This window comes from Colius striatus, chromosome 2 (genome assembly GCF_028858725.1).
Source record: "Colius striatus isolate bColStr4 chromosome 2, bColStr4.1.hap1, whole genome shotgun sequence".
NCBI classification, from domain to species: Eukaryota; Metazoa; Chordata; class Aves; order Coliiformes; family Coliidae; genus Colius; species Colius striatus.
Window position 1 is genome coordinate 56,796,003 of NC_084760.1, and position 21,541 is coordinate 56,817,543.

General features: G+C 44.1%; 2 protein-coding genes across 3 annotated transcripts in view; one reads left to right on the plus strand and one right to left on the minus strand.

The window, feature by feature from the left end:
• TPD52L1 (TPD52 like 1) overlaps positions 1 to 5,688 on the plus strand; it is a 47,215-nt gene extending 41,527 nt beyond the window's left edge. Inside the window, exons 7-8 of the mRNA XM_061989614.1 lie at positions 594 to 654; positions 5,557 to 5,688. Of these exons, the coding sequence (XP_061845598.1) occupies positions 594 to 654; positions 5,557 to 5,688 (193 nt within the window). The remainder of the gene's footprint in view (positions 1 to 593; positions 655 to 5,556) is intronic.
• Positions 5,689 to 9,312: 3,624 nt separating this feature from the next.
• Positions 9,313 to 19,611, minus strand: HDDC2 (HD domain containing 2). 2 transcript variants are annotated; one of them, XM_061990639.1, is made up of 7 exons: positions 19,495 to 19,578; positions 18,305 to 18,488; positions 18,057 to 18,178; positions 17,037 to 17,139; positions 14,402 to 14,470; positions 10,807 to 10,945; positions 9,313 to 9,451 (listed from the first exon to the last, which is right to left on the minus strand). In XM_061990639.1, exons 2-7 carry the CDS (start codon positions 18,320 to 18,322, stop codon positions 9,357 to 9,359), a joined length of 546 nt encoding a protein of 181 aa, XP_061846623.1. In that variant the 5' UTR covers positions 18,323 to 18,488; positions 19,495 to 19,578; the 3' UTR covers positions 9,313 to 9,356. The 2 variants fall into 2 exon arrangements, with proteins under 2 accessions (XP_061846623.1, XP_061846621.1); XM_061990637.1 differs by lacking the exon at positions 18,305 to 18,488 and having other exon boundaries at positions 19,495 to 19,611.
• Positions 19,612 to 21,541: the final 1,930 nt, after the last annotated feature.

The following is a 21,541-nucleotide window of genomic DNA, read 5'->3' on the forward strand; positions in this document are numbered from 1 at the left end:
TCGGAATAGTCTCTCTGAAGTCTTTGCCTTTGAAAGGAGCAGGATACACCCACGGTCTCAAAATCATGGAGTTGAGGGGTCAGGATTACTCAAAGGTGTTTGGGAACCACTCCTTATCTGATTCTAATCTCCTTCATCCTAGCCTCAGGATATTAAACTGTCATCTTTTGAATTATGTAGATTATGAACTTGCTCATCAGCTGAAAAAAGAATTAATTTCATTACAGCAACAACAGAAATAGGTAAAACCATAGAAATGCAGCACAGCATTCTCTGGTGGTTGTTCTGAGAAGGTGATAAATGTGTCAGAGGGCAGGCAGGCCTGTCAGTGATTTCAATTCCTATGCAGGTTCTGCTTTTGCAGATTTGTATCTGCAAAAGTACTCATCTGCCTACGCTAATTGGATTTGGCTGACAGATCAGGAGTGACTGTTCATACCCTGTCCTAGAAGGCACAGTGCCGTGCTGCCAGCCAGCCTGCCTGCCTGCCTTCTGCCTGAGCGTTGTTGCCTGGTGAGAACTGATCAAACTGTGCAGTTTACCACATTATGTGTGCAACTGACTAGTCTCCTTCAACTTTCTTTTTCTCCTAGGAATTCTCCAACATTCAAATCATTTGAGGAGAAGGTTGAGACCACTGTCACGAGCCTTAAGGTAAAGGTCAGAGGCTGAGTTACTTTGCTGCGCTTGTTAAAGTGTAACAGCTTGGTTATCCCTGGTATTTGTACAGGAGACCAGTTGAATTCACCATTCATAGAATCACAGAATGGTAGAGTTGGAAGGGACTTTTAGAGATCATCTAGTCCAACCTCCCTGCAGAAGCAGGTCCACCTAGATCAAGTCCCATAGGAACGTGTCCAGGCAAGGATTTCATGGAACACTTCACCAAAATGGTGGTTAAGCAGTGGAACAGGCTGCCCACAGAAGTGGTTTGAGTCACCATCCCTGGAGATACTCAAAAGTTGTGTAGATGAGGTGCTGAGGGACATGGTTTAGCGGTGGGCTTGGCAGTGCTGGGTTAACAGACTCATGATCTTAAAGACCTTTTCCAACCTAAACAATTCTGTGGTTCTAATGGAGAATGAAGGCAATATGCAGATAAATAGTCTTTCTCTGCTTTGTTACTAAGAAGTGACTTCTGTTGTCTGCCAGAGCAAACAAATGCTCTCGGAAATGCCAAAAATGCAACCATATTAAAATGGAAAGCGGAGACATCTCATGAGGTGTGACCGTGGTTGATTACGCTGTGCAAGGCAGAGCCACGTGGAGATGCAGGGTCGGATTTCAGAGGCAGTGGCCTCCTAAGCTCTGTGCTGTGCCCTGCCAGGCACACACAGCAGTGTGCCTGCAGAGGGAGCTTACAACAGCTCCTGCCAGCTGAGTAAGAGGCACTCAGGGAATACCTCTCCAATATTGGCAGGAGTGTAACTTAGGTGTGATTCAGGATACCTGGGTGGCTCTTGGCCATCTTTCTTTAATGCATTCATGTTTCCTTTCAAATGGCGATGCTTTGTCTGGATTTCTAATTTCAAACCTATATTAACATATTTCCTGTGGAACAGGAAGATCTGCTGGTTATCACTGATACCACTTCTTAAGGCTTTTATTCAGACTGGAGCATCTTTCTTATGAGGAAAGGCTGCAGGATCTGGGACTGTTCAGCCTGGAGAAAAAGATACTGAGGAGGGACCTCATTAATACTTACAAGTATTTAAAAAGTGTATGCAAAGAGGATGGGGCGGCACTCTTTTCTGTAGTGTTCAGTGATAGGACTAGGGGTAAAGGACAAAAGCTGGAACACAAAAAGTTCCACTTAAACATAAGGAAAAACTTCTTTAAGGGTGAAGGAGCCCTGGCACAAGCTGCCCAGGGAGGTTGTGGAGGTTTTCAAAACTCACCTGGACACATATCTGTGTGACCTGATCTAGGTGGACCTGCTTGAGCAGAGGGGTTGGACTGAATGATCTTTAGAGGTCCCTTCCAACCCCTAGCATTCTGTGATTCAGCAGGACAGAGTGTGGCAGATTTGCAGTGAGCACATCTTTTCTGCATGGTAAGGCACATTCGAGAGGGGGACAAAAGGGTTTATCTCCTAATGGTTCTTGTTCATCAGGTAAAGACAAATGTGTTCATCAAATGATATTTTACTTTGCACTAGAAAGATTCTGATGCAGTCCAAGAACACTGTCAGCAGACGAGGACCCAACTGATCTTCCCTTATTTTAGGGAGGATTAATATCAAACGGCATTACAACTTGTAAAACATTAAAAAGGGCAAGAAAATGGCCTTCCACTTGGGACAGAAGGATATTCCTTGTTACAGGAAACACAAATTACAGCTAGAACTGAAGGAGCAGGTGCACAGGAAAGGTGTACCTTTTCCATGCCACTGTGAAGTCATACCCAGATAAAATTTTCCAGTCAGTGTGTGTGAGAACTAAGCATCAGAGAGCTTGATTCATTTCTGTTTCTAAAGACACGCATTCATCAAAGAATGCAGAGTTTCTATATCATTTTTACCTGTTAAATGTTCACATTTAGTAATAAGCTGTTCTGGCAACTTTATGTACCGTGTCAGAGAAGGAAACATATCTTGGTTTCTCAGGTGGGAAGCAGCATCCCAAGGAGCTAAAACAGAGCATAGACCTCCAAACCCTCAGCTCGGTGCCTGTGTACACCTTCATGTTAATTCTTTTCTCCTTAGCTGCAAAAGCTTTCTACAGTTGGCCTCGCTGTAGGAGAAAACATTCCTGCAATGGGGTGCATTGGCTTGGAATGTCTGAATTCCGTTCTGTTGTGTGTCACTTCCTTATCTCTTTTTGTTCCTTCTACTCATTTAGTTAGAAGAAACTACACTGGAGAACTGCAGCTCTTTTTATACCCATTTAGTCATTCACTCACCAAACCAGCTCTTGGGGCATTCAGTGGTACTTCTAGCTCCCAAGTTTGATTCCAGACTACTCTAGACTTTACTAATATATTCTTCTTATACTTACGGCCAACCTATGAGAGGGGCTACTTAAAGGCTTTTGCTTTGCTTTGAGGGCTAAATGAAAAATGTGAGTGATGTCTTTTCTGCAGCAGGGCCGGGATGTTTGTTTCCAGTCACCTCACTGTGTCATTCAGAAAGGAAAAGTTAATTCAAACTGTGCAACTCTGAAAACCAATTCTTCTCAGTGATCTGCCAGGGAAGTCTGATCTTATTTTGCTGATGAAGCAAAGGCACATTCATTGAGAGGAGACTGTTTGTCATGCCAGCTCTTAGTCCGTCATGTGTTCATGGCTCACCTAGGTCATCCTTTAAGGACTCTTTAGTTAAGCAGAACAAACCAAACAATCTTGAGTCTAGAGTCATCTTCTACATCCCACAAAACCTTGATTGTCCATCTTTATGGGCAGACGCACTGATATTTTCTGAAATATTTTCTGCCTGGATTCTCTTTGATTTCTTTGTGCAAATGGAGAAGGGAAGCTGGAGTCATGGGCCTGGGGTACCATCAAGATAGGCATGGACAAATGGGAGTGTCTCAGCGCTCGTCTTCCGTTTTCAGCCTCTGTTTCGAGGCATGCAAGATTTGGAAGACAAGGGGGTGGGGAAGAAATCATAGTCTGTCCTTTCAATTCTAGGATCCTGTTGTGATCTGAAAAAGTGGAGAACTTCCCAAACAGGCTCCAAACAGGCTTCTGAAAAAAAGGGAAAGAACAGCAGTAGCACTACCTTCCCTCCCCCATATTAGCTACAGATCTACAGTGCTTCTACATTATTCTGTAGTCAGCAAAAATTGATGTTCAGGTCTCATACATTTAGAAGGCACATCTCAAACTAGATTTTATTTGACCTCGGAGTTTGGATTCTGAATTGCAGTTTTCTTGGAAGAGTGTATTAGTTCAGCTTCCCTGGAAATCAAAAGGACCTGGTGCCCAACTGCCTTCAGCTTTTCTGGAAATGGGAGCAGAAAGTATTTGGATACAGACTGGGATATTGGTCAGAGGCATTCAGTGGAGTGACTGATATAATTTTTGGTTTTGGATGGGAGAGTAGGCAGAAAAGCAAACAGAAAATGAAACGGCATTAATGTTTCTGATCTTGAGGTGTCCAAATACAGGTGCACCTTATCTGAGCCATTTGAAGTAGTGCAGGAAGAGTCCACCTTCACGATCGCTCTTATCAGTCCAAATCAATGTTCTTTTGAGAATTTTAACTAGCAAATAAAAGAGTTTAGCCAGGAAAATGTAACGGTAGCTTTACCATGCAGTGGCTGCCTTTTCACTGCAAGTTTGAGCCTACCAACATTTAACAATGTATTTGGTATTGCTGTTTGCAGAAATCAGTGATGCACCGATACTTTCTGAAAGGCAGCACAGCCCACTGACTGGATACAGATACCTCCTGAGATGGGAACTTATTTAATAACTGACTGGAGCTGGCAGAGCAAACATCAAGCCTGCTGCTGCTTGACTTTATTGAACTCCCCAGCTAGACAAGCTCCCCTGCTAGTTAAGGAAGCAAAGGATTACATAGGATTAACCCTTTGGAAACTTAGGATACAACATTCATTTAATCAAAATAATCTTCCCAAGCATTCAGTGGCTGACAGGCTGGTGAAAAAAAAGTGCCAGCTTGTCTTTTAAGTCCTGCTGCAGTTCTAGGATGGGGTAAAAAAAGGTTTGCCCTATTTGTTTTTAGACTTGAGTGAACTTTGAGTGGGTGTATCAGCAAGCCAAGTGATAAAATAACTTTCTCTTAGCAAGACAACACAGCCAAATCAGCTTTGTCTCTTGGCCACTTAGCTTTGACTGTTTACAAACATTTAGATAGAGCTGTGTCTTTGTTAGGAAAACTAGTATTTTAGAGATTTAGTCATCTTAGTTTTTGGTTTCAATACTTACCTTTAGAAATACAGCAAATGAGCATGTTGAAAGTAGATGACCCATGAGCACATTGTCAAATGTTTTATGAATGCAGTCCGGTGTCTCTTCCACCCCAGGAAAATGCTATGGTCTTGTTGAGGTAGTGGTATGTAGATGGCTACGAGTACCTGAAGGGAGACAAGCTGCTGTTTGTGTTCTTTGCTTACTGTATCCCTCACAATGTCAGAAACCCCAGTGCAGCTTATGGATTTGGAGAGCAGCTGTGTTACCAGTGCAGGCAGCTGGGCTGATCTCCACTGCAAGTGAACCATCTTCTCCAGCTTGTGTAAAGATGGGAAAAACAGTGAAACCAGTGTGAACTATTCCTGTAGGAGCCACTCAGTTTGCTGGTAAGATCTTGGATCCTGCCTGGCGTCTACCTGGGGACTGGTTCCTTTAAGCATACACTAAACACCCCTGGCAGATTTTATGACTGCAGCCTAGAAATTTAGAAGCTGGGGGAGGAAAAGGAAATGCTTTACTTAACCTTTTATAGCTTTTGTTCTAAGAAAAAAAAACAACCCTACATGTTCTCTGCCTGCTTGGAACAGTTCCCAGCCTTCTGTGGCCATAGGGTGCAATGCAAATTGGACTTGCTATGCAGTGTGAGCAGAACAACTTACTGTTCTCTTTGCCTTGTTTCAGACCAAGGTTGGTGGGACAAGCCACACGGGGGGCAGCTTTGAAGAAGTTCTCAGCTCTACAGCCCACGCCAGCGCTCAGAGCTCTCTTGCTGGCACTCGACTCCCTGAGAGTGAAGAAGAGCTTCAGTGTTAGACCACAGGCCCTCCCGAGCCTCACATGTCTCTCTGCAGAGACCTGCCCAGCCAGTGGTTTTTAGACCTTCCTCGACACCCAACTTGTGCAGCAAGGTTGTGTCAGCTTTGGAAAATCACCTCCCTGGCCTTGTGATGGAGAAAAGTTTCCTCCTTCTATTTGTTTTTTGGATGGCGCTTTTTATTGTCAGGTACTTTGTACACCACAGAAACCACACGCAAGCCGTTGACTTACAGTGCTCTGCATTCCACATTAAGTGACCAAAAGAGTTCATTTTGATGTAACTTCCCTCCAACAATCTCCCAGTCTATGTTCCTCATTTCTTTTACTCTTTTCTATCTGTTGGTTTCCAACTCCCCTCTCGGTGCCCCATCAAGACAGATGGACCTAGACCTCTGCAAAGATTGATGCTGCCAGCAATAGTCCACGCACCAGCTGTCCACTAGCCATAGCAGGGCGCCCTTTGCTTCGGAGTGTCTATACATGATCAGTTTCCTAACAGAATTAAATCACTTATTGCCACAAAAAGGTTTCTCTCCTTCACTGGTAGGGTCTGGCATTGCCCTCCACCCATCAGTTGGCAGACTTAAGGGCAAAAGGAAGAGACAGACAGTTATTTGAATAGAAATTGAATCGATCAGCTAGCTGCTGGTGTAAGATGATTATTGCAGCTGGAAAAGTTTCAGCTTAAAAATATGTTCCATTGCTTGCTCTCTGTGACTTGGTAAGATGTGACAGTCTTAGATAATCCCAAAAGGAAGTGGAGCGAAGAGAACCTCCAATATTTTTGCCTCCCTGAATATTTATGAGCCTCAGTTCAAGACACAGCCTTAAGTGAAAGAACACAAACACAACAACTGTCTGGAGATGTGCCCTAGGTCAGAGCCCCCGCCTCTCTGTGCCACAGGCACAAGCCCCGTGACCTGCCTCTCACCATGCCAGGCCAGCAGTAGGGGCTTCACTGGTGCTGTTGAGCTTCGTCCCACCTCATGCCCAGATGTTAAGCCCCTGACTGCGTTCTCTTGCATCGCCAAGGGCCAGGCACCTCTTAGCTTCGGTTCAGCATGTTTTCTTGCATCCTTTTAACATTTTTGTCTAAGAAAAGAGCAGCGCACTTGTGACACCCTCTGCTGTCTAGTGAGCACGTGTGAGCCTGCATGTGGCATTGCTCGGTTCGCCAGACTGAGATGAGCACGACTTTTATCGGTAAAGCATAACCAAGATGGCAAACAGTCTGGCTGCTTTCAAAGTGGATGCAGCTTTTGAGCATAAGCCAAAGCTTCAAGTCAGTGTGTTAGTTTAACATTACAGACTGCTTAAAATCTTGTGACAAAACTTGGCTTTAAGTGATTTTTTACTTTTTTTTTTTTTCCTGTGTGGCTTTTGTTATACTTTTTACAACATTGGAAGCCCTTTCATCATGATGTTCTACTGGACATAAGTTACCTTTGGGCATTTATCTCAAATGCCTCTTGAGTGTGATTTTTAGCGTGGAAGCAAATGGAAGTAGTTCTTTTTAGTAGAATTTTCTGGTGACGGTTTGCCAGCTTATTTGACATGGTTTTGTGCACAAATGTGAATTTGTTCAAATAAAATTAATGGTCAACTTAGTTTGTGTCAAATGAAGTTATTGATACTATTTAAAAATAAATTCCTCTCTTACTCTTTTAGACTTTGTGGTGTGTTTAATTGTGTGGATTTACTGGTATTACCACACACCTCCTCAAGCCTTTCTACGTCACAACTGAGTATCCAGGTAAATGACAAGAACATCCTCTGCCATTCCTACAGCTTTTAAGATCTTTCCAGTGGAAAATTGTTGCCCAAGTTTTGAAAATGTTGAGGTTCAAAGGACAGAAATAATGGAACCAAGTTCAGTAAAAGTCAAATGGATGGCTGAGGACATCTTCCAGGTCTAAAGTTCTCAACCTTCTCCTGAGCAGGGCCAGCAGCCAAACCAAGGCTAAAACATGGAGTCCAAGCACTCTCTACAGGACACTAATTTAGTTCTCATTTTATTTATGTATTTATATACATATAGAAAATTGCTTCTGGGAAAGCAGCAGATTGATTTGAACTACAATTAGGAGCATAAAGGGCTGATCTGTGAGTGATGGAGGTAGGCTGATCACACAAGCTTCTCTTCTATATAAATCTTTATATGTTATTATCATTACAGCAGCTGCCACTGTGTAGGGTAGATGCTGGTATGAATAGATGAGGAGAAAGACACAGGAGCAGGCAATTGCCTCTCCCAGGCCACGCATCCACACTTCTCCTGCACATGAACAGTGTGCTTCAGTGAGGAAGGCTGAAGCCCCACAGGCTCTTTGCTGACCTATCAACTTATCATGGCTGACAGTTTCTGCTTCCACTTTTCTTCTCCCGTCTCTAACCAACCAACTCCTATTTCTATTAAAATGCAGTGCCCAAAACTGACAGGTTCAAGGCCACTTTTCTCCTGTGTCAAGAATATTCTCAGTTCAGCCTCACAGTGCCTCTGTAGCTCTTTCACACTTGGCCTCAAACACAAACTAATGGAGATGATAATTTGAAGGCACCTTGGTGGAACAGAAATGCTGAGGAAAGCTCAGCAAGCCCCACTCACCGAGCCTCACAGTGTGACAGGCAGCTGCAAGACACGCTAACCCAAGTTCCCTATTGCTCAGCCAAGCGCAGCTCCTTTTCCTGGGGTGCCCATGGGTTGCTGCACTGTGCAGTGGGGCTCCCTGTCCAGAGCAGGCGCTCCCCTGCCCCCGAGCCCATCTCCTCTGCTTGCTCAGTGTGCTGCACCCTTGGCCACAGCTCCCAGCAGCTCTGCCCGGAGCTCAGGGCCTCTGCCGTGGGGACCCACCGCATTCAGGAGTGTGCAGAGGAGACATGTCCTGAGGTCCCATGCCTGGGGGTGTGTGCTCAGATACATCACCCACCTATGAAGGGGATGACAGCTGAATTTAGTGATCAATCAATCACCCACACAAGAGGCTACAAACTCACCCAGGCGAGGGGGAGGGAGCCAGGAATACTGCCTTATGGAAATGTCAGCACGTCCCTGATACAACACGTCAATGGTGGAAAAACTCTATGCACCAGTAGGCACCTTGAGAGAATGTAGTTACTGAGATTTCAACATTGTTTCCTTCTTAAGGCTCCTGCACTCCAAAGGAACCTCATTTCCAAACCTGGCTCTGTCAAGAGCTTCTAGAGAAATGTACTCGCTGGTCTCGCTTCTGTGTGGCAACAGTGAATAGATACTGACCCCTCTGATGCCAAAGCTAACATCCAGACAAACCTGGAAGTCAGAGAGCAAGAACCACCTGCCCCAGTCAGTGCCTTACACGAACAGGTTGGATTGCAGGCAGCTAAATTTTAAACTTAACCTGCATTTCCCCAGTGGAGGATCCATTTGTAACTGAGACTGCAGCAATCTGAGGTTGATTCATACAAGAAAAATCACTCAAACCCAGGTCTGAGTATGCAGCCCTTGATACAGCCTCTGATCTGGGAGGCACTTCTCCTACCTGCTCCTGTCTAAGTGATCCTGAGATTCCAGTGAACCACTGGAAGAAAAAAAATCTGTTGGCAGAATTAGTGATGTTATGGGAGGAAAAACAATGCAGGGAATGTAAAACAATATGTTTATTATAGCTGCGGCATTCAGGAACACCTCAGGAATGTGGATGAGAGGTAGCTGCTATTTTTTTATTCCTTTCTGTGTTGATCAGAGATACAAGCTGGAGTATCTCTGGGTGAACAAACTTTCCTGTAAGACAAAAGAAAGAGAAAGTTAGTTAAAAACACTCCTTTTCCTGTGTGTGAAAGGTTGGCAGTGATGTTGCTTAGGGTCAAAATAAACAAGTTCTTCTAAGAGAGACGGTACTTTTGCATACTCCAACACTGGAATAACTCTAAAAGAAGTTTCAGATATTTTTCCACAAAAACTTAGTATTTTATGCCCTATTAAGACACCGAATAGCTTAAAAAAGATGCACCCTGACCAGGACAATCCCATGCAGTGTGTCCAGGGGCAGGAAACCACCCCAATTACACGTGTATGTAGCGTATATGTTCAGCCTCTACTGAGACACTAGCTTAGTTTAAGTCACTGATTTCTAGTAGGAGGGCAAAGATGACAGAAATTTTCCAGCTATGCTGATGTTGTCCTTTTTTTCCTTCTGCCCTAATAAAATTATTGCATTTTTCAGACAGCTGATTGTTTCCCTGAGGAGTCATGAAGGTATAAATGGGACTCGTCAAGGGCTGTGCCTAGAGATTCCTGGTCCTCTTCCTGAGTTTGTCTGGCCCTAGTTTTTGCTCTGGACAGGATGACTTGGAGTTATTGGAGTCACAGCCCTTTTCTGCTGTTCAACTCCCTTGCTAAAATAATTATTCCTTTCCACTACCAGATTATTTTGTAAAGGATACAGACAGTGGACAGAATAAAGAGTGACACAATTACACCTCAAACATTTCCCTAAGCTGGTTCTCACAGGTGCCTTGGGCAGGTTACACAAGACCACGCAGCTCATGTGGGGATAACAAATTCTGCTTCACTGGTTCATGAAACACTAACAAAGCAGAAACAAGCCACTGTCAGAGCATCGGTGAATCCTTTACATCTTCTCTGAAAGGTACAGAATCACGGAATGGCAGGGTTGGAAGAGACCTCCAGAAACAATCCAGTCCAACCCCCCTGCTCAAGCAGGTCCACATAGATCAGGTCACAGAGGAACATGTCCAGGCGGGTTTTGAAAATCTCCAGAGGAGACTCCGCACCCTCCCTGAGCAGCCTGTGCCAGGGGTCCCTCATCCTCACAGTCAAGAAGTTTTTTCTTGTGTTTAAGTGGAATTTTTTATGTTTTGGTTTTTGTCCGTTACTCTTTGAGCACAAGTGTAACAAAACTGGGCCGGTACTGGATTCGGTACACACAAATGAATGTAAGGTATGTTGACACTACAGTAAGGTTCTCCAGAAACATTTAGGGTACTTGAGCAAGGAGTAAAATAACTAGCCCTCGCTTGCTCTGAATGTCTATTGGGAAAAAAAAGAAGGTAATTCATAGATTTCACTTATGAATGGAAAAACAAAAACCCAACAGAAAAGCCCAAATGTGATACCAGCAGTTGAATCATAGAAGTCCTGCAGCCTGCCAGGCGTGTTCTCCAGCTCTTCATACTCAAGGGCTTGCAATATCATCTCACACTGATCCAACTGCTTTACAAACTTGGCTTCTGCAGTACACTGGTTCTCATATTCCTGCACAGAGTTGCAGTTAGAAGAAAGAAATTGTGTCATTCTGAAACAGTGTATTAGACGCTCTTTACATATGTAGGATTTTCTCTGTCAGTATACGGCACTCCATAAATATTCAGGACAGTTAGGCCTTTCACTCTCTGTTTGAGGCTGCTATTCAGCAAAACACTTGACATCAGTAACTTGCTAAAGTTTCTATTAAACACAACAGGACTTAAGAACATTATTCTTTTGCAAACTCTTAACTGGCTGAATCAGGGATGACAGGGAGACAACCCTCCACAATACACAAGTTAAATAATAGGCTCCACCTAGCAAGAGTCTACATATAAAGATCTTTTGAGGCTTGGCTAAGGCTATGAATTACCACAGTGTGTGCCTACACATCACCACTACCCATTTTTAAGACCTCTTCTGCACTTTTCTCCACCACTTGCTGTTTTTAGAAAGAATTGTTCTTTACATTCTTCCTGTCTCTCCTTCCTAATCTCTTTGGTCTGATCTGTCTGAGCTGCTTATGTCTTTATATCTGTCCTAGGAGACAGGGAAGGGGAGTCGAGTCGTTAAGGGGTTTCCTTCCCCTTCAGCCTTTAAGCCCTTTAATCTCTCTGCTATCTTTTCCCCTCTCTGTAGCCATCACCATATGTATTTGTGAGTCATTCCCATTTCTGGTGAACTTGAACAATTTTGCTGTCCTTTCCTTCTAGCGATGGCTGCAGACAGATTTGCCATTTCATTTTCTCTTTTCTACATCTACTGCACTGCATTTGATGTCTCATCAGCTGGTCTTCTCCCGACTTCCAAAACCAAACACAGAAAAAGGCTTCTTTCTGTGCAGTTACCATCACCTTAATACCCTCAGCAGGTCTGACCCTTTCTATTATCACCACCACCAATAAACAAAACAGAGGTGTAAGGACACACAGGGCCCCTCTGTGCCAGCAGACCCACACAGCCCAGCAGTCCTACAGAGGAGGAAAGCACAAGCACAGGACAAGTTTTTCCCACTGATCAGATGACAAGGCATCTCTCTCTCTGCATCTCAGGAAGACAACTGTGGGTGTGGGCATCATTCACAGCGCCAAGACCCTGGGTTGTAATTCCAGTGCAGTGATACTCAGGTAAGTGTCAGAGTCATTTCCTTGCCTGAGATGCTATTAAGGACCTGTTTGTTCTGACGCTTATTGCTTTACCTTTGAAAGCCAGAAATCCAGCTTTTGACAGCCATGATTGACTCGTACTATTGGATCTGGACTGGAATGATGCCTTGAACTTTCAGTTATATTTTGATCATTATTTTAGTAATTAATTTCATGACTCTATTTTAACCTTCTTTTCCTTCTTTCAATCTGAGCTTTGCCTCATCTTGAAATTGCTTCAGTTCTGCGTCTTATTTTCTTAAATCCACTTATTTCTACTCTTTTTTCTTCAGACCACAAAAGGGAACAAATTCTTGGCAGCACTGCAAAGGAGAACTTTGGGAGAAGAACTACAGTGGTTTCCTTGTAAAGGTCTGTCCCACCTCCAGCAATTAATTGGGAGTATCCATCTGTTCCCAACCTCTTTGTGCCATACAACCCACCAGATCTTATTCATACCTCAGCGCACATGAACCTCCAGAAACATTAGCTGTTCCATGTGCAACTGTACAGAGTGCTCAAATAAACACTTACTGTTTCCTCCCTGCAGGTGTTTAAGAGTGTGAAAGAACGATACGCTTTGAAAAAACAGTAACTGCTCTCTTGACCAGCATGGTCTCTGCCTTTTAAACATGACTCCTGCACTTTTGCTCTTGAAAATTAAAAAGCAAGACAGAGCTGAGGTGGTGCTGACTCCTTTAATGTCTTTTCCAAAATATTCTGGATTAAGTTCTAAAGTGACAATGTATCAGAGGCATCTCTCTACTGCCCTTCTCCCCTACAATTGCAGGGTGCCCACCCATACAGTAGAGAGCAACAGTCCTCCTAAGGCTGAAAGGGAAAGGGGCAGAGCTCAGGGCAGAGCAGTGCAGGAAGGAGTTGCTAACAGTGGCACCAGATCTTGACCCAGACGCTGTTTAGCTCTGGGCTGTAACCTCATTCACTCAAATAAACTGGAAGGAAATGACTCCGGCTGGCTGAGAACAGAGTTATCACACCATGTGATTCGAGGCTTCTTATTTTCTGCCCCTTTTTTTCTCATTCTTTTTAAGCAGCACCTAGTTGTTCTACTTAAATTAAGGCCAGTGGGACTATATGTGAACACTGCTGCACTAGAGACTCAATGCTAATAAATATTATTCCAAAGGAAGAAACAAAGAACAAATACTCAAAACTGTGCACATGTTAAATTGTGGTTCATAAGAATGATACAAAGCTGTCATGCTGAAGAGCTAACTGCTCACTGAACCAGCTCCTATACAACGTCAGAGAAAACTGAGGCAAAGAAAAAGAGTATTTTATTTTAAATGAAGTCCTACAAGACTTATCTTCTCCATCCAAACCTCCTTCTCCTCAATTCTAACACCTTTTCAAGGGAGAAGGAAACAGTGCCGTTTAGTAAATAAATGCACACACACCATTTCTCAGATCTGGTTATGCTGGTTTATCTCATAGGGTGTTGTCGCAGAAGGCAGAAATTGGCAGCAAATATCTCAAATTTAAATACAGCCCAAGTGCAAAAGTAAGAATATCAGCCTAAAATACAGTCTCAGGTCATAGAGTCCAAGAAACATAAAATACATGTGAACAAAGGGATTGTGGATGTATTTATCCTCATGAGGCTGTATGTTGTTAGGAGAAGACATCCCTAGTTTGCAAGTATAAAAGATCTTATCTATTAGTAGCACGAATTCACATCAAAAAGTTAAATCACCTTCAGATCACAGATGATATCTTCCAATACAAACATTTAAGGTGCCCATGATCAGCCAGCAATCTGGGTTGTTTGTAAAAAGCACTGCCACGTGTCAGTACACCACATTTAAGTTTAAATGAGAAGTTACTACTAAATATTTTAGCCTAATGGACTGTAAAATAAAGAAACAGAAGCCACATTAATTATTACTTGCATAAAAAGCAGAAAATACTCCATGGCATCATCAACCTCTGTAATTTTTTCCCCCATTAAAAAAACTGTCAGATACCAACGGGCAGATGTGAACAAGAGGTAATACGTTAGCAAAACTAGATTTACATTCATAATGGCTCAATGTAGATGACAGACCCTTCCTTCAGTTGTACAAAACAAACCCTGGACAGGTTTATCTGGAACTTTGAGAAATCAAAGGCAAAAGCTGGTGATTTTACCAAAGTTTGGGATTTCTGTTTGAAAAGGATTCCAAAGAGACCTTGACTTATACCCTTAGCTTTACCTCAAGAGCAAATTAATCTACCTTGACACGATTTCATAGTTAAGCAGGAAGAGGACAATAGATCACCCCAGATTTCAGCAAAGGATTAAAAAAAAATGCAAGCTTACTTCCCAGAGCTCATAGATTTCTTTTCTGAGGTCCTCTGACAGAAGCTGGGTCAGCTGTTGCATGGCTGCCTGAAAGAAAAGAAGCCATTTCCATCCATCATTTTTTGAGCAAGCACATTTTCATCATTATCTTTTTAAAAGAATTAACTACTTATTACCCAACTTGCAGACATACAAACTACACAGTATATTATCCTAAAGTGCACACATACATAAATCTACCAGAAATAAGAGGACCACCCAGCGAAGAATCTTTTCTGGGAGCTACCCTAAAACACAAGAAAAACAAACTGAAAGTGCATCCACTATCTTTAAGAGCCCAAAACGATGCTCAGAGCAAAACAGGCAAATGCCAGGAAACTCTTCTCACTTACCAGCTCTGCCTTCCAGACTTAACCAGGGAAGGCAACATTTGAACTTAATAGGCTCCTTCCCAAACACTCAACTAACACATTTTCACTAGTGGTGCCGAGAGCAGCAACTGACTGTCAAGCAGGCAACATAACATAAGCCTTTAAAAAATCTGCAATTTTGAAAACAGACAGAAAAAAAAAATCCATTTAATACCCTGCAGCAATAAAACAGAGTGTTCCCAGACTGAGATACCATTTGTTCAACAACAAAAATCTTGGTACAAGGTTTAACACAGCATCAAACTGATGGTATAACCAGCAAGCAGAAATCGTTCTGCATGCTCTTTGTGTTCTCCCACTTCATCAAGTGTCATCCCTGGGCCATTTTTCCCTAGTAACACAAAGGGCTGCTTCCCAAACAGTCAACATCACAGGCAAGACAAAGGATTTGTGCCAGTACATAAAGGGGGCCTATCAGAAAGCTTGAAAGGTACTTTTTACAAGGGCATGTGGTGACAGGGTGAAAGATAACAGTTTTAAACTGATGGAGGGTAGACTTAGGTTACATATTAGGAAGAAGTTCTTCAGTGTGAGTGGTGAGGCACTGGAATAGGTTGCCCAGAGAGACTGTGGATGCCCCATTCCTGGAAGTGTTCCAGGTCAGGTTGGATGAGGTTTTGAGCAACCTGGTCTAGTGGAAGGTGCCCCTGCCCATGGCAGGGTAGCTGGAACTAGATGATCTTTAAGGTATCTTCCAACTCAAACCATTCTATGGTTGTTTTTCCACTTCAAATACAGGGCATAGTTTCACAACATGTCTAAACTGAATCAGCTGCTCTCTACCCAAAGCCTCTCATTCCTTCCCATCTCCTTCCATTTCTGGAGCTCATCAGATTCCAAGATTAGCAGGCCAAAATGACTTATTGGGCAAAAAAAATCCAAAAACCAAATCAAAGAAAAATCTCAAACTTTAAAATTTTCTTTTTAAAATCAAGTTCATTTTCTGCTGCCTTAGCCTAGGTGAGAGTAGCTGATTCAACTAACTGCACAAGCAGCAAACTTCAGAATTGGCTCAATGTCAGCAGCAGAGAGCAAAAAAGGAGAACTCTGCAGCGGAAGCAGCGTATTGATAATCTAACTCAAGCCACCTCAGGACACCGTTACCCTTGGTGTATTTTCACAACAAAGTATTTCAGTGTCAGCCTAACGTTTAATGCTCGACCCTCCTTCCCACACAGTCAACAGCAGAGTCCTCACAGAGTGAAATGGGAGCAGAAGGAGCTGAAAATACTGAAGGAGATTTCATGAACCCTCTTAGGCATCAAAGTATCTTTTCCATTGCCTAAATACAAGTGAGAAATCTTGCTAGGCAATGTTGAACCTCATCCCCAGTGACAAAAAAACCTTCAGAGGCTTCTAGGAAAGAGTCTTTTTTGTTTGTTTGTTTAGTGTAAGAACACACTAGGAAGGTACATTGAAAACAAAAAAGAAATCTCAAAACTGCAGTCAGTAAAAAGTACTTAAAGAATGCTGATTATCCCTTTGACCTTTAATTTACGCCTTCTCAGCAAAGAGTTTACTCCTAGAGATAGTCACAGCCCTCCCAACCCCACCTTTCAAACACAGGATCTTAAAAGGCGAGAGGGGAATAACCACTGTGACATTTTAAATATTTTTTTACACTCTTTAAAGAGCTAATTGTAGCCTTTCAAGAGATTCTGAGGCACCACGTTGCCCTCTAGCGGTGGACGGAGGAGTCGTTTTTATACAATTAATGCAGCAAATCAGATATGACAAACCACTAGTTTGGACACACACATGGCCAAAAATAAAATAACTCTAGGCACGCTGCACTCAAAGATTCATGATCACCTCTCTCTGGAGTCCTGTGCAACTGGTTTAAATAAAATCTGTGTCACAACCACACAATCTGGCTCAACACAAATGATCCACCATGAACTGTCATCTACCTTTCTTGGTGCACCTACTCCCTGCTCCCCACCTCTTGCTAAGGCTGGTCAACATGGATTATTCGGGTTACCAAAAATCCTGCTAGTTTGGAAATAAATGGCCAACGTGAAGATTACTTCAATGGTTCTCCTTCCTACTTTCACACTTCCACACATATACAAACCACGAGCTGAAAACTGTGGTTGGTTGTGGCCCCCACGTCCAATACCAATGACAGCATCAAGTTGCTTAGAGGATCCCTTTGGTACCACCAGAACATAAAGCACACAGAGAAAACTTTGCAGATGTGGCTTCACACCTTATGTCCATACCTCTTCTCTCCTGTGCTTCTCTTCTTTTGAGATATTATCTGCGGGAGCGATATCTCCAACAATACATTCGGCCATATCATGAACCAAAGCTAATCGTATGCATCTAGGAAGCAGCAAAGGTAGAATAATTGGTTATTCAGCATTTTAAGCTGCATCTTGCTATCCATAAAACTCAGAGGTTGCACAGCTTATCCTCTTTGTACATTTTACAAGCTTTTAAAATGTTACCCAATGTTTTCCACTTCTTTGCTACGAAAAGTAGTTTCCACCTAGACATCACTTTAACTGTTGATTTCTAGCTGTTTTCTCTACTCGCAAATGTAGATTCAAGTATAAATACGGCTTGCTCAAAAGCATAGCATTCAGAAATATTGCCCTTAGCTTCTGCATGCTTGGCTTTGGGAGATTATGAGAGTCACACACTTAATGTGAATGCTGCAACAGGTAGAAGGAAACCTGGACTGGACTCATCTCAACCCAGTACATAACCTAACGCTCTCAAGTCTGCAGCTGTCAGTCTGCAGTGGAATACTTTCAAAAGCCCTCACTGTATTCATCAGCTCCCAAAGGACAAAGTAAAGACAACTCCACACCAGACAACTCATTCAATGCTAATAATGCTTTTTCTTCCATGCTATGTGATTTCTAAGGCTCCTTACTGCTCCGAAGTGCCAAGTCTGTCAAAACTCCCATGGTATATAGCTTTGCTTCTGCTATCTGTGGCTTCAAACTGTGTTTTAACTAAGCGCCTCCAACTTGCTTACTTAAGGCTTGAGAGAAGGCCATCTCAGAGCCTCTGGATTAACAACTTGCCTCAGCACTTGGAACTTAGCCATAGAAATCTTTAGCCTTTCAGCTCTCCAGGTAAAGAGTACTTGTTAAAAATATGGAGGGAAGCGGGGAAAGGATTTCAAACTCATTCAGTGTGTTTTAAAAGCTCTTTCTCACTATAGCTACATTAAACACTTTGGTTGCAGCTCTCCCATGACATTAACATCTGATATCCAGAAGCAGTCTCACCTGTCCTTGTTAAGGCTTTTGTCTTCGGTCACCAAAGCCATCATGGCCATCCTGTACATATGATCAGAGACACTCTCTGGCTTTGACACGTTTCTGTACACCCATCCTGTCCGTGGTACTCTCTGTGTGAGAAAAGCCAAATTTAAAAAATGTCAAACTTTAGGTTTTCTGAGAACCACAGAATGCTCGGGGTTGGAAAGGACCTCTAGAGATGACCCAGTCCAACCCCCCTGCTAAAGCAGATTCACCTTGATCAAGCAGCACATGAATGAGTCCAGGTGAATTTTGAAAACCTCCAGAGAATGAGATTCCACACTCTCTCTGCGCAGCCTGTACCAGGGCTCCCTCACTTGCACAGGAAAGCAGTTCTTCGTTGTGTTTAAGTGGAACTTTTGGTGTTCCTGCTTATGCCTATTACCCTTAGTCCTGTTGCTGGACAGAAAAAAGTACCATCTCATCCTCTTGCCATCCATCCCTCAGATACTTACAAGTGTTGATGAGGTCCCCCCTCAGTTTTCTAGGCTACACAGCTCCAAGCCCTGCAGCCTTCCCTTGTAAGAAAGATGCTCCAGTCTCCTGATCATCTTGGTGGCCCTGCACTGGACTCTCTCCAGAAGTTCTCTGTCCCTCCTGAGCTGGGGAGCCCAGAACTCCACACAGGACTTCAGATGAGGCCTCGCCAGGGCAGAGTTAAGAGGGAGAGTTGAACCTCCCTTGACCTGCTGGCCCCACTCTTGATGCATCCCAGGATGTCATTGGCCTTCTCGGCCACGGGGGCACATTGCTGGCTTATGGTTAGTTTATCATCAACCAGGACTCCCAGGTCTCTCTCTGCAGAGCTGCTCTTCAGCAGTTTGACCCCCAGCCTGTACTGGTGCATGGGGTTGTTCCTGCCCAGATGCAGGACTCTACACTTGTCCTTGTTGAATCTCATGAGGTTGCCCAGAACGCTGACTTCGACCGTGACCCTCCATGCTCCAGTGAGCTTTGATGCTTCCGGGAAACACCTGCCCAAGGACGGGGCTGCCGGGGCTGTGAAGGGACTCAGTTCACAGGGAAGAACACAGCACAGCAGCACCACTGACCGCAGCGGGCGCCTCCTCAGCCTCACGGTGCTCAGGCCGAAGCGCCGGGCCGCCTCTGTCCTGCCCCGGCCGCCAAACACGTCTCCCCGCGGCAGCCCCAGCACCGGGGCCGCCCGTCTGCGCTTGGCGGGCGCCGCGGCGGTCCGCAGCCGCACCCCGGAGGCTCCGGCTCTCCGCCGGCCGCCCCCCTGCCAGGCTTCGGCATGCTCCCTGCTCCCAGCTCGGCCCAGTTGGGCCCCGGCCCGGCCCTCGGAAAGGCCGTGGGCAGACGCCTCGCCACTGCCGCGGCTGCCCGGGCGCACGGCAGTATCGCTCCCCCGCCTAGGTGGGCCGTGGCCCCGCGCTCAGCTCACCTTGAGCTGCCCCAGCAGCCGCAAGAAGGGCAACAGGCCGACGCCGCTTGCCCCCGCCGCCATCGGCCGCCCGGCAGCCACCACCGTCTTGCTCCTGCCCCTCCTCCTGCGGCTTCTTGCATGGGCGGCTCTTGGGCGGCGCCACGGGAAGCTGAGAGGCGGCTGTCCGAGAGCCAAGCTTCCTCCCCTTCAGCCTCGGAGCCGGCCGCCGTATCTACGGGGGTGTGGCGGGAGCGTGTTCCCAGCGCTATCTTTCCCCAGGCGTTAATTAGCCACTGTAACAATCGCGACCCAGTCTGCGATTGCAACAAGAAAAGCAGCAAGTGAGGCCAGGCTGCATGGGCGCGGCAGGGAGTGAAAGGAGTGTGTCCTCTCCTGAAGTGCAGGAGGGAGGAGGAGGAGTAAGAGGAGAAGTCCTCAGTATGAGGGAGAGAAAGCAGCCACTGCTAAAGCTCCTGCTTTTATCAAAACCGATAATATCCGTGACCTTTAGCATGCTTCAAAAAAAAAAAAAAAAGCCCCCAATGACAGTAAATGATGCAAACTCAGAATATCATAGGATCATTATGGTTGGAGAAGACCTTTGAGATCATAGAGTCCAACCACTAACCTCACACTGCCAGGCTCATCTCTAAAGTAAACTGTATCCCTCAGTACTTCATCTATGCATCTTCTGAATATCTCTGGGGATGATGACTCTACCACTTCCCTGGCCAGCCCATTCCAATGCTTAATAACCCTCTTGGTGAAAAAGTTCTTACTAATGTCCAATCTAAACCTACCCTAGCGTAACTTAAATCCATTTCCTCATGTCCTATTATTTGTTACTTAGGAGAGAAGATATCAACCCTCACCTAACTACAGCTCCCCTTCAGGTAGTTGTAGAGAGTGATGGTGTCTCATCTCAGCCTCCTCTTCTCCATGCAAAACATCCCCAATTTGCTCGGCTGCACCTCAAAAGACTTGTTCTCTAGACACTTCATAAGCTTTGCTGCATATGTCTGGACACACTCCAGCACCTCAATGTTCTTCTTGTAGTGGGAGGCCCAGAACTGGACACAGTACTCGAGGTGCAGCCTTACCACTGCCAAGTACAAGGGGACAATCACCTCCCTAGTCCTCCTGGTCACACTTCCTGATATAGGCTAGGATATCATTGACCTTCTCAGCCATCTGGGCACACTGCTGGCTCATGTTCAGCTGGCTGTCGATTAACATCCACAGGTTCTTTTCTGCAGTCACTGATTGATTTTCTAATGCACTTAGTAGCAATTCTTCATTTGAACCCCTTGGAGCCATGAAAGCTCTGGAGACCTGAGGTTTCCCATGGTGTTAGAAAGAAAACTGCTGAGTGAAAGGATGACAACAATGTAATTTAACATCATGGTGGGGAACAATTTCTCAGGCATCAGCTATAAATAATGTCTTCTCCTTTTTTTTAACTTGGATTTCATTAAAAGTATACATGACATATATATCATTTATGTGGGATAAAATGTACACAAAATACACTTGTACTTTATACAATCCCTGTAAATTGTTTCCAGTTGTATTTATGCATTTTTTATTTATGTCATTTTCATGATATTTGTAATAGTTTGTAACATTTATGTAATTATCCAGTCATTCTGAGACAGTACTAGAGATAACATTTATGAGCTTTTCCAAGTACTTATCAAATGCATCATATGTAGTATCAGATGCATGGACTGTAGGCTAGAGCGCCATAATATAGTACAAATTTTATCTCTATTAAAATCTAATGTGATTTTATTCTTGACAAAGCAGCCTGAAAACAAACAAATTTGAGATGCTCAACTCCTTGCAATTTTAAGCAGCTTTTTTATTTAGTTCAGAAACTTTAGCAAAGTCTCCCTACAAGATATTAAGGCTTAAATCTCAATCTTTCATCAGTCTCAGATGGTTGGTTTTGCTCTTTTTTTTTTTTTTTTTTTTTTTTCCTGGAACAGAGGCAATTCCAAAGGAGAAATACCAAATTAGTTGGTTATCGCAAAGTAATTATTATTTGGTAGCTGGAGATGGCGCT